The sequence below is a fragment of the Prunus avium genome, unplaced genomic scaffold (assembly GCF_965620075.1).
Source record: "Prunus avium unplaced genomic scaffold, drPruAviu1.hap1.1 HAP1_SCAFFOLD_1252, whole genome shotgun sequence".
In the NCBI taxonomy this organism is placed as follows: Eukaryota; Viridiplantae; Streptophyta; class Magnoliopsida; order Rosales; family Rosaceae; genus Prunus; species Prunus avium.
Window position 1 is genome coordinate 13,288 of NW_028277010.1, and position 16,603 is coordinate 29,890.

General features: G+C 35.1%; 1 protein-coding gene and 2 long non-coding RNA genes across 3 annotated transcripts; all 3 read right to left on the bottom strand.

The window, feature by feature from the left end:
• Positions 1-899: 899 nt before the first annotated feature.
• On the bottom strand, positions 900-5,082 carry LOC148285863 (uncharacterized). The gene is made up of 2 exons (XM_088246539.1): positions 4,995-5,082; positions 900-4,900 (listed from the first exon to the last, which is right to left on the bottom strand). Exon 2 carries the CDS (start codon positions 4,881-4,883, stop codon positions 1,035-1,037), a length of 3,849 nt encoding a protein of 1,282 aa, XP_088102665.1. The 5' UTR covers positions 4,884-4,900; positions 4,995-5,082; the 3' UTR covers positions 900-1,034.
• Positions 5,083-10,276: 5,194 nt separating this feature from the next.
• On the bottom strand, positions 10,277-10,874 carry LOC148285864 (uncharacterized). The gene is made up of 3 exons (XR_015832764.1): positions 10,641-10,874; positions 10,492-10,552; positions 10,277-10,354 (listed from the first exon to the last, which is right to left on the bottom strand). It is a non-coding gene; the product is annotated as an uncharacterized LOC148285864 (long non-coding RNA).
• A 962-nt stretch (positions 10,875-11,836) lies between these two features.
• LOC148285865 (uncharacterized) lies at positions 11,837-13,957 on the bottom strand. The gene is made up of 3 exons (XR_015832763.1): positions 13,495-13,957; positions 12,788-12,862; positions 11,837-12,113 (listed from the first exon to the last, which is right to left on the bottom strand). It is a non-coding gene; the product is annotated as an uncharacterized LOC148285865 (long non-coding RNA).
• Between the last annotated feature and the right edge of the window lie 2,646 nt (positions 13,958-16,603).

The window sequence follows — 16,603 nt, forward strand, 5'->3', positions numbered from 1 at the left end:
CGCGCGGCTATACTATGAAGATATTCTATATATATTATTTTTATTGAATAATATGTGAGAATTAGGTGTGTTATGGTTAAATAATATACATTTAAATAATCAAAAGGTTAGCCTTGGGCCTTGGGGCTCTTGGGCTCTGTGATTTAAATTAAACCCGATTAGTTAATTAATTAACTAATTATTTTTAAAATTCAAATATCATATAATGTTTTTGTCTTATTGAGTTTGTCTAGTAAATTCGCATAGATAAACACACAAATTTCGCTTGAAATGAAAGCCCTAGTGCTAGGCCTTTGATTTAGAAAAAGTTGTATCAAACGCCATATATTTAATTTCAATATTCTATTTGTTGTTTCAAAGGTAATTGCTAATTAGAGTAATTAAAAAAGGCTAACATATTACTTAATTACATATACTAAATTAAAGAAGTAGGCCAAAAAAACAAAAGTAAAGAAGTTATTTTATATTTTTAATATTTAAAAAATTGAAAAAAAATACACATAAGCACCTCTCCCGACGAAATTTTGTCGGCAGAGATCTATGCCGACAAAGATTTGTCGGATTAGACTTTTCCTGACGAAAAAAACCTTTGCCGACGAAATTTTGTCGGGAGAGGTCATTTGAAAAAAAAAAAATATAAAATTAGGATGTTTAGGTTAATTAATTTTGTTATATTTTATTTTCAGTAATTAAATAATATATTTGCCTCATTTAATTAGTTAACTTAGTAATTATATTTGAATAATTGTTTATTTAGTGAATAATTAGTATTGCATTTTTTGATTAACTTCATGAATTGTATTACTTAATAAATAGTAATTCAAATTTTCTTTTTCTTTTCTCCTTTTTTTTTTTTTTTTTGATCAAAGTAAGATAACTTCATTGAATCAACAATGTCATAGTACAAAGGAAAACTGGACCTTAGTAATGTAACAAATGTGGCCTCATTAAAACCTTGCCTTTAAAAACCCCCAAATGGGGAAAATCCGGTCAAGGAAAAAGAGTACCACTACATCACATCCAGCAGAAAATAATTAAGAAAATAGTTTGTCACTGGCCAAAACATCAGAAATCCATAAAGGACCATCCTCTAACCAAACTTTGAAATCCTGAGTCAGAAGTGCCTGCTTAGCCAATAGATGAGCAACCTGATTACATTCCCGAGGAGCAAATTGACAGGAAATATGAGTAAAATGATTAAAAAGGCCCTTGACTTCATCGACTAAAACACCCTCCACCGACCAGCTTTCCTCAAAAGATTGAAGATTCATAATAATCTCCTTTGCATCCATTTCCAAAATGACAGAAAGATGTCCCAGTTGACGTGCAATCTGTAATCCCAAAATTGCTGCATAAAGTTCAGTAGCTTTAGGAGAAAACATGCCATGAAGACCTTTATAGCCAGCCATCATTAAATCACCCATATTATCCCGTATCACAACTCCCAAACCCCTAAATCCAAACAGCAAATTGACAGCACCATCAACATTTATCTTCACAAAATTACCAGTAGGTGGAGACCAATGCCGCGTATGATTATTTGCTGGAACACGAGATGGTAATAAAATAATAGCCCGTTGATACTCCAAAACAAGCTTTCGAGTGCGAGCCAAAAGACAAAGATGTGAAGTACTTCGGCCAGAATGTAAAAAATCATTACGAGAGTTCCATAATCCCCAACTCAAAAAAACAAAGAAGACTAACTCGTCATTAGTCAAAACTGAGGTAATATATCGGTATAACTCCTTAAAAGTACCAACCTGTAGGGGAATAGTCAAATCATGAATAGGCGAATGCTGCCAAACCTCCCTTGACAGTCGACAAAACCAAAGAGCATGTATAACAGTTTCAGGCTGTTGAGAGCATCTAAAACAAAGTGGATCCAGAACAATTTGACGCTTAAAAAGGTTCACCTTACATGGAATAATGTCATGTACCGCTCTCCATAAGAACACCTTCAATTTATTTGGAACTCGCAAGGACCAGATAGATGACCATAACAAATCCACTGAATAATCTGACCCACTTACATCTCCCTGCTGTCTCGAAATTAAACTTTGAGATAGCCAATAACCACTTTTGACACTATATTTCCCATTCACAGCATAATGCCAAATTAGCCTATCTGAAGAATTTGGTACCAAAGGAATGGACAAAATAGCAGCAACTTCTTCTTCCCAAAAAACTGCAGAAAGTAAATCTAAATTCCAACAACCAGCTGAATCGATTAAAAATTGAACAGTAGCATCATCCCCAAAAAATTGAGGTGAAGAAGGCCGAAAAGAGGACGGCAAAGGCAGCCAAGGATCTCGATTAATTTTAATTGATGAACCATCACCTACTCTCCAACGAAGACCAGCAGTCAATAATTCCCGACCCCAAAGTAAGGATCTCCAAATAAGTGAAGGAGAATTCCCTAATGGAGCAGTCAAAAAATCTCCATTAGGAAAATACCTTCCACGATACACCTGCCCCACAAAAGAATTTGCATTGGTGAGAAGCCTCCAACCTTGTTTAGCCACCAAAGCCTGATTAAAAAGTTCAAAATCTCTGAAACCCAGGCCACCAACTTTTTTGGTTTTACATAAGGAAGACCATTTGAGCCAATGAATCCCTTGACGATTATGAGTTTTTCCCCACCAAAATCTCGCACACATAGCAGAGAGTTCTTTACATAGGCTTTTTGGTAAATGAAACACCCCCATAGGATAAGAAGGAATAGCTTGAATTACAGATTTAATAAGAACTTCTTTACCAGCTTGTGAAAGAAGTTTTTCTTTCCACCCATTGAGACGATGCCAAACACGATCTTTAACAGATCGAAATAATTCCTTTCTTCCCCTACCAGCCAAAGTAGGCAAACCCAAATAAACCTCATGGCAAACCACCACCGGAATGAATAAAGAATCAGTCACTAGTTGTTGAAATTCCATAGAAGTATTAGGACTAAAAGACAAAGCTGACTTCTGAAAATTAATTACCTGACCTGTTACTTCTTCAAACACTTGAAAGATATTCTTCAATATGGAACATACATCTGGAGTTTGCTCTAAAAATAATAAACTGTCATCTGCAAATAATAAATGCGTAATTGGAGGGGCATAACGACCAGCACAGACCCCAATTAAACTTCCATTCATCTCAGCAAAACGAAGTAGACCAGAAAAGCCTTCAGCACAAAACAAGAAAAGATAAGGGGATAAAGGACAGCCCTGACGTAATCCCCTCTGTGAGTTGAAATGACCAAAAGAATTGCCATGCCATAACACCGAAAAGGAAACAGTCGAAATACAATCCATTATGCGTCGTACCCATTCCTGTGCAAATCCCAACCGTAACATAACAGCCTCAATATAACACCATTCCACCCTATCATAAGCCTTAGCCATATCCAGTTTAATTGCCAAAGCTCCCTGTTTACCCTTTTTCCACCTTTTGACAGCATGCATAACCTCAAAACCCACCATGACATTGTCAAGAATATTCCTTGATGGTACAAAAGCACTCTGAGTATGATAAATGACAGATTGCAAAACCAACTTCAGACGATTTGCAAAGCATTTTGCAATAAGTTTATAAATGACAGTACATAAACTTATTGGTCTAAAATCACCAACTTTTGAAGGAGACTTTAGCTTAGGAATCAAGGCGAGCAAAGTGTGATTAAAAGGCTGGACACTACTCAAACCATTCAACACACTTAAACATAGCAAACTAACCTCATCACCAAGAATATGCCAATACCTTTGAAAAAATAAAGCTGACATCCCATCAACACCAGGGGATTTAGTGGCTGGCATTTGAAATAAAACCTTTTCCAAATCAGATCGCGTAAATGGAGATAGTAAATGAGAGTTCATACCGGAAGAAACACAAGGCTCCAGAACAGACAAAACACGATCCATATTAATACCTCCAACACGTGTAAAAAGATTGCTAAAAAAAGAGCAAAACATATTACCAATTGCATCAGAATCGGTTTGCCAAACCCCATGATCATCTTGCAGTTGACGAATTAAATTAACTCGTTGCCTTGTTTTTGCCCTTTCATGGAAAAAACGTGTATTGCTATCCCCTTGCTGCAGCCAAGTTACTCTAGAACGTTGTCGCCACATTGTCTCCTCCTGTTCCAATAGAAGATCTAAACGAGCCTCCAGGAGTTTAAGATTTGGCAAGTAAATAGGAGAAGGAACAGTAGCCTGCAAATGAGCAATATCAACCTTCACCTTCCGGATTTGCACTTGTAAATTGCCAAAATGTATCCAATTCCAACGTTGTAGAGAATTGGCACAACGAGTAAGTCCCTGACTAATCCCAATTGCAGAACCATCAGACCCTTGCCATGCCCCTTGAATAATCCTCTCACAATCAGAATCACCAACCCAAAATTCCTCAAAATGAAAACGCCGGCGGTTTCGGGATTGTTGTGCAGTAAATTCATTATCAGTGAAAACATCAAATAAGAGAGCCTTATGGTCAGAGACAGAGTTGACCAGATGATGACATAACACATGTGGGTAGTCTAGAAGAAAAGTATCATTTACCAAACCCCGATCAAGACGTTCCTCAACAAAATCATCACCAGCACGATAATTAGACCAAGTAAAGGAATGGCCCACAAAAGGAATGGAGCTAAGACCACAATCAACCAAAACATCTCGGAACTGACCAATTTGAATCGAGCTACGTTGACAAAGGCCGGTCTTTTCACTCACATCTAATAATTCATTAAAATCTCCGACAACCAACCAACCCCCTTGAATAGATGTCGATAATCGTCTTAAAAGTTCCCAAGAATGGGATCTTAGTTGAGGAATAGGATTTCCATAAAACCCAGTTACCCGGTAAAATTGACGATCTGGAGAGCAAACAGAAACATCCATATGACCTGCAGACGACCCTACTAACAGGACATGCCAATTTGATTGCCACATAAACAATAAGCCACCGCTTAAACCAACTCTTTCTACAGAAAAGAATCCAGACAAACCTACCTCAGTACAAATCTTCTCCATCTGCATATGAGTCATCTTGGTTTCAGCCAAGAAGACCAAATCGGGACGATTCTCCCTTAAGATATTCTTAAGGGCACGTAATGTTCGGGGTTTCCCGAGACCCCGAACATTCCAACATAAGAGTTTCATTTCTCGTGGTGGGGCAGCCCTGCTGCATCCACCACGGTTTTGTCACCAGACGAAAGAGAATTAACCTTGATTTTCTTAGGACATTTGATCTGCAAAGAGCCGTGAGTGAAGTCATCAGGAAGACCACCCAAAAGAGGAATAGAATTAGTAACATCTGTGAGAGGAAGAGTGGTATCAGCAACACCTTTTAGACGAGCAGACCGTTTCCAACCTTTGCAGGAGGTGGAAGAAAGACCTAGGCCAATTTCCAAATGAGTAGAATTTGGAAAAGAAATATCAGAGAAACCAGAAGTTAAGGGGGAGACTGAAGTAGTTGATGTATCTAGATTTGTAGGAAGTACAGGGCTCGAAGTCTCAACCCTTTGGGCCGGATAATGTAAAGTAGCTGTGCCAAAGAGGCCCAATTGAGAAGTGTGGGACATTGAAACTTGGGCCTTTAACTTCCCAACTGGCAAAGGAGAAACCGCTTCAGACTTTTGAAAACCATGTAACTGACTTATCTCCTGAATTGAAGGAGATAAATCTGAATAACCGCTACCAACCGCTAAGTTGTGCTCAGGCGATTGCAGAACCACCGCAGAAGAAGGATTAAGCCAACGACGATCTTCATCACAAGACGGTCCTGCCAACTCAGAAAAGGTAATAGAACGGTCACGGGCCCGTCGATCTGAGAAACGCGGACCACCAAAAGGCTCCAGCTGTTTTTCTTTTCTCCTTTAATAATCACTAAGTAAAACATAAGTACTAATCAAAGTAATTTAAAAAGAGAGCTACTTAAGGGGTATAGCCGGGCGGCTGGACTTTTAAAGTATTGTATTCTTCGGAGTATCGCCGCGCGGCTATACTATGAAGATATTCTATATATATTATTTTTATTGAATAATATGTGAGAATTAGGTGTGTTATGGTTAAGTAATAAATATTGAATTAATCAGAAGGTTAACCTTAGGCCTTGGGGCTCTTGGGCTCTGTGATTTAAATTAAACCCGATTAGTTAATTAATTAACTAATTATTTTTAAAATTCAAATATCATATAATGTTTTTGTCTTATTGAGTTTGTCTAGTAAATTCGCATAGATAAACACACAAATTTCGCTTGAAATGAAAGCCCTGTGCTAGGCCTTTGATTTAGAAAAAGTTGTATCAAACGCCATATATTTAATTTCAATATTCTATTTGTTGTTTCAAAGGTAATTGCTAATTAGAGTAATTAAAAAAGGCTAACATATTACTTAATTACATATACTAAATTAAAGAAGTAGGCCAAAAAAACAAAAGTAAAGAAGTTATTTTATATTTTTAATATTTAAAAAATTGAAAAAAAATACACATAAGCACCTCTCCCGACGAAATTTTGTCGGCAGAGGTCTATGCCGACAAAGATTTGTCGGATTAGACTTTTCCTGACGAAAAAAACCTTTGCCGACGAAATTTTGTCGGGAGAGGTCATTTGAAAAAAAAAATATATAAAATTAGGATGTTTAGGTTAATTAATTTTGTTATATTTTATTTTCAGTAATTAAATAATATATTTGCCTCATTTAATTAGTTAACTTAGTAATTATATTTGAATAATTATTTATTTAGTGAATAATTAGTATTGCATTTTTTGATTAACTTCATGAATTGTATTACTTAATAAATAGTAATTCAAATTTTCTTTTTTCTTTTCTCCTTTAATAATCACTAAGTAAAACATAAGTACTAATCAAAGTAATTAAAAAAGAGAGCTACTTAAGGGGTATAGCCGGGCGGCTGGACTTTTAAAATATTGTATTCTTCGGAGTATAGCCGCGCGGCTATACTATGAAGATATTCTATATATATTATTTTTATTGAATAATATGTGAGAATTAGGTGTGTTATGGTTAAGTAATAAATATTGAATTAATCAAAAGGTTAACCTTAGGCCTTGGGGCTCTTGGGCTCTGTGATTTAAATTAAACCCGATTAGTTAATTAATTAACTAATTATTTTTAAAATTCAAATATCATATAATGTTTTTGTCTTATTGAGTTTGTCTAGTAAATTCGCATAGATAAACACACAAATTTCGCTTGAAATGAAAGCCCTAGTGCTAGGCCTTTGATTTAGAAAAAGTTGTATCAAACGCCATATATTTAATTTCAATATTCTATTTGTTGTTTCAAAGGTAATTGCTAATTAGAGTAATTAGAAAAGGCTAACATATTACTTAATTACATATACTAAATTAAAGAAGTAGGCCAAAAAAACAAAAGTAAAGAAGTTATTTTATATTTTTAATATTTAAAAAATTGAAAAAAAATACACATAAGCACCTCTCCCGACGAAATTTTGTCGGCAGAGGTCTATGCCGACAAAGATTTGTCGGATTAGACTTTTCCTGACGAAAAAAACCTTTGCCGACGAAATGTTGTCGGGAGAGGTCATTTGAAAAAAAATATATATAAAATTAGGATGTTTAGGTTAATTAATTTTGTTATATTTTATTTTCAGTAATTAAATAATATATTTGCCTCATTTAATTAGTTAACTTAGTAATTATATTTGAATAATTATTTATTTAGTGAATAATTAGTATTGCATTTTTTGATTAACTTCATGAATTGTATTACTTAATAAATAGTAATTCAAATTTTCTTTTTTCTTTTCTCCATTAATAATCACTAAGTAAAACATAAGTACTAATCAAAGTAATTAAAAAAGAGAGCTACTTAAGGGGTATAGGCGGGCGGCTGGACTTTTAAAATATTGTATTCTTCGGAGTATCGCCGCGCGGCTATACTATGAAGATATTCTATATATATTATTTTTATTGAATAATATGTGAGAATTAGGTGTGTTATGGTTAAGTAATAAATATTGAATTAATCAAAAGGTTAACCTTGGGCCTTGGGGCTCTTGGGCTATGTGATTTAAATTAAACCCGATTAGTTAATTAATTAACTAATTATTTTTAAAATTCAAATATCATATAATGTTTTTGTCTTATTGAGTTTGTCTAGTAAATTCGCATAGATAAACACACAACTTTCGCTTGAAATGAAAGCCCTAGTGCTAGGCCTTTGATTTAGAAAAAGTTGTATCAAACGCCATATATTTAATTTCAATATTCTATTTGTTGTTTCAAAGGTAATTGCTAATTAGAGTAATTAAAAAAGGCTAACATATTACTTAATTACATATACTAAATTAAAGAAGTAGGCCAAAAAAACAAAAGTAAAGAAGTTATTTTATATTTTTAATATTTAAAAAATTGAAAAAAAATACACATAAGCACCTCTCCCGACGAAATTTTGTCGGCAGAGGTCTATGCCGACAAAGATTTGTCGGATTAGACTTTTCCTGACGAAAAAAACCTTTGCCGACGAAATTTTGTCGGGAGAGGTCATTTGAAAAAAAATATATATAAAATTAGGATGTTTAGGTTAATTAATTTTGTTATATTTTATTTTCAGTAATTAAATAATATATTTGCCTCATTTAATTAGTTAACTTAGTAATTATATTTGAATAATTATTTATTTAGTGAATAATTAGTATTGCATTTTTTGATTAACTTCATGAATTGTATTACTTAATAAATAGTAATTCAAATTTTCTTTTTTCTTTTCTCCTTTAATAATCACTAAGTAAAACATAAGTACTAATCAAAGTAATTAAAAAAGAGAGCTACTTAAGGGGTATAGCCGGGCGGCTGGACTTTTAAAATATTGTATTCTTCGGAGTATCGCCGCGCGGCTATACTATGAAGATATTCTATATATATTATTTTTATTGAATAATATGTGAGAATTAGGTGTGTTATGGTTAAGTAATAAATATTGAATTAATCAAAAGGTTAACCTTAGGCCTTGGGGCTCTTGGGCTCTGTGATTTAAATAAAACCCGATTAGTTAATTATTTTTAAAATTCAAATATCATATAATGTTTTTGTCTTATTGAGTTTGTCTAGTAAATTCGCATAGATAAACACACAAATTTCGCTTGAAATGAAAGCCCTAGTGCTAGGCCTTTGATTTAGAAAAAGTTGTATCAAACGCCATATATTTAATTTCAATATTCTATTTGTTGTTTCAAAGGTAATTGCTAATTAGAGTAATTAAAAAAGGCTAACATATTACTTAATTACATATACTAAATTAAAGAAGTAGGCCAAAAAAACAAAAGTAAAGAAGTTATTTTATATTTTTAATATTTAAAAAATTGAAAAAAAATACAAATAAACACCTCTCCCGACGAAATTTTGTCGGCAGAGGTCTATGCCGACAAAGATTTGTCGGATTAGACTTGTCCTGACGAAAAAAACCTTTACCGATGAAATTTTGTCGGGAGAGGTCATTTGAAAAAAAATATATTTAAAATTAGGATGTTTAGGTTAATTAATTTTGTTATATTTTATTTTCAGTAATTAAATAATATATTTGCCTCATTTAATTAGTTAACTTAGTAATTATATTTTAATAATTATTTATTTAGTGAATAATTAGTATTGCATTTTTTGATTAACTTCGTGAATTGTATTACTTAATAAATAGTAATTCAATTTTTCTTTTTTCTTTTCTCCTTTAATAATCACTAAGTAAAACATAAGTACTAATCAAAGTAATTAAAAAAGAGAGCTACTTAAGGGGTATAGCCGGGCGGTTGGACTTTTAAAATATTGTATTCTTCGGAGTATAGCCGCGCGGCGATACTATGAAGATATTCTATATGTTTTATTTTTATTGAATAATATGTGAGAATTAGGTGTGTTATGGTTAAGTAATAAATATTGAATTAATCAAAAGGTTAACCTTAGGCCTTGGGGCTCTTGGGCTCTGTGATTTAAATAAAACCCGATTAGTTAATTATTTTTAAAATTCAAATATCATATAATGTTTTTGTCTTATTGAGTTTGTCTAGTAAATTCGCATTGAACATTCATATCATCATTCTTGTATAGCCGCATAGATAAACACACAAATTTCGCTTGAAATGAAAGCCCTAGTGCTAGGCCTTTGATTTAGAAAAAGTTGTATCAAACGCCGTATATTTAATTTCAATATTCTATTTGTTGTTTCAAAGGTAATTGCTAATTAGAGTAATTAAAAAAGGCTAACATATTACTTAATTGCATATATTAAATTAAAGAAGTGGGCCAAAAGAATAAAACTAACGAAACTAACGAAAATTCCAGATTGAAGTTCACCTCTGCCCCCGATATCATTAAGCCTATTAACCGCATCTGCACTACCATAAACATAAACACAAATAAATCCTCAAAATTCATAAACACAAATACCCACTAAAACATACAAAGAAATTTATGATTTTGACAGAGAGTGAATTCATTGATGAACAAGAGAAATTTCATTAAATTACCTTTCAAACAGATTCAATATGCCATCAACAACAGCAAGAACTTGTCCCATACGTTTTATTTCTACAACCACAGTCAAACAAAAACCATGAGTCGCTAAGCAAAACTCATTCAAATGAAAGATTTGTAAGAGACATAACACAGGTCTAACCCAAACTGTTACAAGTATGTCTCAGCCATCAGTACAAGTTCATACTAACAACTCTGAACCTGCACACAAAAAATCACATGTAGATGATGACACCTGTCATGTTTAGCTTAACTATGTTGTTAGATGTTAGTTACAGGTTGTTATTCATAGCTAAGTTTCTATCTTGTATAAAAGTAAACTACTGCAATTATCATTATTCAAGTGAATGAAATCAGAGGAAAATTCCAAATTTACTTTTCTTTCTAATTTTCTGAGCTAACTTTCTCAGCATCCAAACACACAATTCCAGATTTCTCATCACAAACCAGACAATGGGTTAGATTTACAAACACAATACCAAGAATTAAATTTAAAACTAGACCAAGAAATCCAGACACAACACAATACCAAGAAAAAGACAAGAATTAGCAGAAAAAAATAAAAGGGGTGCATATAGATTTGAAGGAGAGAAAAAGGGAAGTTTCAAGAACGTTGTTAAGAAAATATAAGAGCATCCACAGTGGGGGGTGTATATGGGGGTGTATGTTAAATATACACCCCGAGTCACCGGAATCGTCTCCAATGGTGAGATGTAAATGGATGTAAATATACATCACCACCATGGGGATGTAAAATAAAATGTATATTTACATCCATTTTTACATCCCTTGCAGGCGGGACCCACCCGAGAAAAGAGAAGAAAAATGAAGAAAAATCAACATAAAAAGTTGGGACCCACAGTTACACCCCCGAATTTACACCCCTCCACTGTGGATGCTCTAAGAGAGAGAGAGAGAGAGAGAGAGAGAGAGTAATGGAAGGAAAAGAGGAGAAAAATGAGAAAACGGTAGCAAGCAATCTTGGGAAGTAAAACGAGAGTGTGGTTAAGAAAATAATAACTGAAGAGAGAGAAAATAATAATTGAAGAGAGAGAGAGAGAGAGAGAGAGAGAGAGAGAGAGAGAGAGAGGAGGAAAGCCATTTTGGTATACGTATAATTTCACTTAGCTGGTATAATGAGTCTTTTATTTATATATTTTTAAAATTTTAATTAAGTTTTTGTGTTGATTCGTGCCCACAACTGGAAATGGTGGAGAACTTAGGCAATGATTAATTTGTCAGTGCCTTATTTTCTAATATATATCTGACATGAAAGTATTATATATAATTTCTTTAATACTGAAGGCACGGATTTCTGAGTTTTTAAAATTAGGGAGCTTTAGTTTTAAACCACAATATAGTTTACTAATTTGGAATATAGAAATACAATTTCATCTAATTAGCATAAGGCCAAAGACCAAAATGTGGTACCTAATTTACAAAAATATCATTAAAAAATATCAAAATTACACACAATGCCACTCCTTTTAAGGCAAGCATACTATGCCACATGTCCATATCTATCCAACCGCTGGAATCTCGCCGCCAAACTCCCGCCGCCGGCCACCTGCCTGCCACCATCTGCAGGGGATCAACTCCGTTGCCCTTTATTCACCTTTAAAAAAAGATTTTGTGTCATTGAATGGACTCGAACCTTGATCCTCAAAGGAGGAAGGCTCACTCACAAACCACTACACCAAACTTGATTTTGTAATATTTATTCAGTTATACAATATTTATATAAACGATAAACTTTTTTTTTAATAAAAAAAAATTTCATTTCACCACATATTCACACAAAAACTGAAAATAAAAGCAGAAACTGCAACAAAAATACAATGTAGATATCAATTATATAAAAATAATAATAATAATAATTTTATAGAAGCAAAATGGAGGAACCAAGATGAAAGTACTAAAATGGAAACTGCGATGCAGAAACGGAAACTGCAATGCAGAAACGGAAACTGCGATGCAGAAATAGAAACTGAAACGCTAAGTCTGGGCAAAAATGCTCAGCTCTAGAGTTAAACAAAACAAAACAATATATATTTTTTTATTCAAGACATGTTGGGAGAGAGGGAATCAGACTGAAAACCACCTAGAATGTAAAATAGGTTATTCATGTTTCTGTTTTCTGCAATGAAGTTTCTGTTTTATGCTCTTCTCTTGCCCACCCAATTCCTCATATGGGTAGCCTCTACTCTTCAAAATTCTAACATACATAAGGCTGAAAACTTTGACATTATAAGAAAAAGAGTGAAAGTTTATGCAAATTGAAAATGTTACCAGCGTCTGTTTGAATAGCACATCTAATGGCCTTTCCATCTGATGAAGGTATCTCCCGGCCCAATCAATGACCACCTGCAATATCCAAAGTACCCATCAGACCATAACACATTTGACAAAGAAACTAAGATTTGTTGTTTTTATTTTATTTTATTGTTTTTATACAGTAATCTTATGAAATGAAACTAGTTTCTTTGCCAAGAAACTACTTGGCAAAGAAATGAAGCACATTTAATCTACAATCATGCTAAACTAATAATTATACACAACAAGTTTAAGTTTCCACATAACTCTAAATAGAATTTACTAAATTCTCTCGGGTGGAAATAATGGGAAAATTTGCTGGTGCTGTTGGAAATTACAATGCTAATCTTGTCGCATATCTTGATATTAATTGGCCCCGAATTGCTGAAGAGTTTGTAACATCTCTTGGGTTTGAGTTTTAATCCCTATGTTACACATATTGATACTCATGACTATATGGCAGAACTCTTTCATGCATTTAGCCAGTTCCCATCAATTTGGGATTTTGACGTAAGCTAAATGGGACAAATTCAATACATCATACACAAATACCAACAACAAGTGAATGCAAATGCAGGCCTTTGAAGTAAAACCCAAACTCAAACCAACTCAATACACACAACTTATCTAATTTACATCCAAAACGTAATTGAAATCTTGAAAAAGCAAAGACACAACCTCACCTCGACCATCTCGTCCGTAGAAACTGCACAAGCCGGCAATTTCTCAATCAAAACCCTAATTTTACAATCAGTCTCTTTCCTAATCTTCTCCACCACCTTACCGCCCTTCCCTATCACCGACCCGAACGGCGCTACCTCCGCCAGAAACCGGCACGAAACCACCCCACCTCAATCTCCTCTTCCCCCCCACCATTAACATTTTCGAGGCCTGTAGTTCTCAACCAAATCTTGGAACGGATTGCACTGGGAGCGACGACCACCACTACCCGGTCCGGCGACTTGACTTGGGCTTCTTCCATTCGGATCTTGGCCCCGGTGGCCTGCCGTAGCTGCTTGTTCACACTACTTGACTTTCCGATGATGCCACCGATCTGGGTTCCACAAGCGTTTTTGCTACCATAGTACAATTCTTGTGCGGTCAAGTTTCTCACAGGTCTCTCGATCTGATCTGATTTTTTTAAAAAAATAATTAAAAAAAACCAACGAATTTTGGTCACTCTTTTCAACAAAAAGGGTATAATTGACATTTCAATATTTAATGTAAGGTGGGCCAACGAATTTGGGCATATTCTTTGATCTAATCCAAAATAACAATTCTTTTCTAGGTATTAAAACCCAAACCAAAATATCAAATGTCTTAAATACTAATAAGTAAAGTTATCTATGTCTAATACCTAATTTTCCTTTAAAATTATTAGTCATGGAAAATTATTGAATCAGTCCCTTTTATCATTTTATAGAGACTATTTCTATTATCAATCCCCAATAGCATTCTATAGAAACTGTAAACTACAGTAAACTCCCCAACTTATAGGGTCATTTACGATTACATATCCGATTTTTAAGACATTTACAATTACATACACAACGTCACGGAAACCCTACAAAATGTCCCATCCGTTAGCGAGACCGTCAGGAAATCTGTTATATGCTTACTTGGCGAATGTGGGCTCCATTTTTTTGATGACGTGGACTTCCACGTGAATAAAAAACTAATAAAAAATTATGTACATGTTAAAAATAATTTTTAAATCATATTAAAATTAGGACAAACTACAGTAAACCCCCAATTTATAGGGTCATTTACGATTACATCCCAATCTATGGGATATTTACAATTACATACACAACGTCACGAAAATCCTACAAAATGCCCCCTCTGTTAGCCAAACCATTAATGAGTCTGTTAAATGCTGACGTGTCAAAAGTGGGACCCATTTTTTTTATGACGTGGACTTCCGCGTGGACTAAAAACTAATAAAAAATTATATACTTTTACAAACTAAGTTTAAAAAATTAAAATCATTAAATTTTAAAAATCAAAAGAAAGATGAAAAAAAAAAAAAAAAAAAAATCTCTCCCTCCCGACGAACCCTCCCTTTCTCTCTCTCTCTCTCTCTCTGCACCATGCCCCATGACCAGCTCCATGAACTAGCACAAAATGCTTCTGGTTTGCTAGATACAAAAAGTCAGTGAATCTGCTTAATCTAAATACAAAAAGTCAGTGAATTATTGTCCAAGTACATCGATCTATAAGATATGCGTGAATTAATTAATCCTCCCTCATAGGCAAAGTCATAATCTCCAAGTCCATGCTGCTAGCAATCTTCTTCAAAAACAAAAACAAAAACCCTTTATGAACTTGCCCAAGATCAACCCCATTGACAACTCTAGATTCGACTCCTAACCCAGATTCGACAAAATCAACTCTAGATTCGACTCCTACCCAGATTCAGATCTGGGTTTTCTGGAACACTTCCCCATGTTCTGTTTGAACGCGTTCGATTTGATATCGTTCTCGGCCGGACTGGACCTGTCCGGGCTGTTCAACGACCATTCGTACGGCTCGGCGGAGGACGGCGAGCGTTTCGTGTTGGAGGAGACGGTGGAGAAGGTGGTGGAGAGAGCGGAGGCTTTCGCGAAGGCCGATAAATTGAGGGTGAGGAGGAAGAAGGCGTGGGGTTTGGAGATGGAGGAGCAGAATGGTAATTTGGCAATTGGGGTCGAGGTTTACAGATTGACTGAGAATCTCGTGGTGGTGGTTTACTGCTGGGAAGGGAAGTCCATTCCTTGAATTATACTGAACGAATTGGGGTTTGTGGTTTGGGGAAAACGATTAGATCTGTGGCATGAGGGCGGTGATGGGTTGGGCTGGAACGAGAGAGGTGTTAAGGCTGGGATGGGTGGCCTGAGTAAGCTTGGATGGTGGTTTGGGTGGTTGTGGGCTAGGAGGAGAGGAGATCGAGAGAGAGAGAGAGAGAGAGAGAGAGAGAATATGGGTTGGGGTTTTTTTTATTTTAATTTTAATTTTAAATTTTTTATAATTAAATATGTTTAATTTTTTTTAAATAAATTTTTTATTATTTTTTGTCCACGTGCAACTCCACATCAATTAAAAATGGGTCTCACAAATGCCACATGGGTAGATAACGGATTTTCTGACGATCTCTCTAACGGATGGGGCATTTTGTAGGGTTTCCGTGACGTTGTGTATGTAATTGTAAATATCTCATAGATTGGGATGTAATCATAAATGACCTTATAGGTAGGGGGGTTTACTGTAGTTTGTCCTTAAAATTATTAAAAAATAAATTTAAAATAAAATCTCATCTCTCTTCTCCAACGCAGCCAACCCTCTCTCCCTTCTCCTTCTTCAACCTCACCCGCCAAAACGACGGCCAAGACGCCAAAACGACAGTCGTCATCGACAAGGACGCCGCCAAGGCCCTCGTCGCCGCCGCCAGGATCGCAGCGACGGGAGAGTGGTGGCTGAGAGGTGGGGAGTGGTGTCTGTGAGCGTTTCTGCTGAAGGTACAAGAAGAAGAAGGTGGTTTTGATTTGATTGATGGATTATTCATTCAGTTGGATGGTGGATCCGACTCCGAACCCGGATCCGAATTCGACTCCGTTCAGACAAAGCAAACGGGTCCGGTCCAAGAAACAAGTGGAGTTTACCGGGTGGGGCTCCAGGCGGCTCTTTGAGTTTCTGGAATCGATTGGCAGAGACACCAGCAACCCAATCTCGCAATACGACGTCGCCTCCATCATCGCCGACTACGTCAATCAACACAAGCTTCAGCACCCCACCAAGAAGAAGAAAATTGTCTGC

Excerpts from the sequence above, each read along its gene's own strand:
- LOC148285863 (XM_088246539.1), bottom strand. The coding sequence starts at position 4,883 with ATGGATGTTTCTGTTTGCTCTCCAGATCGTCAATTTTACCGGGTAACT.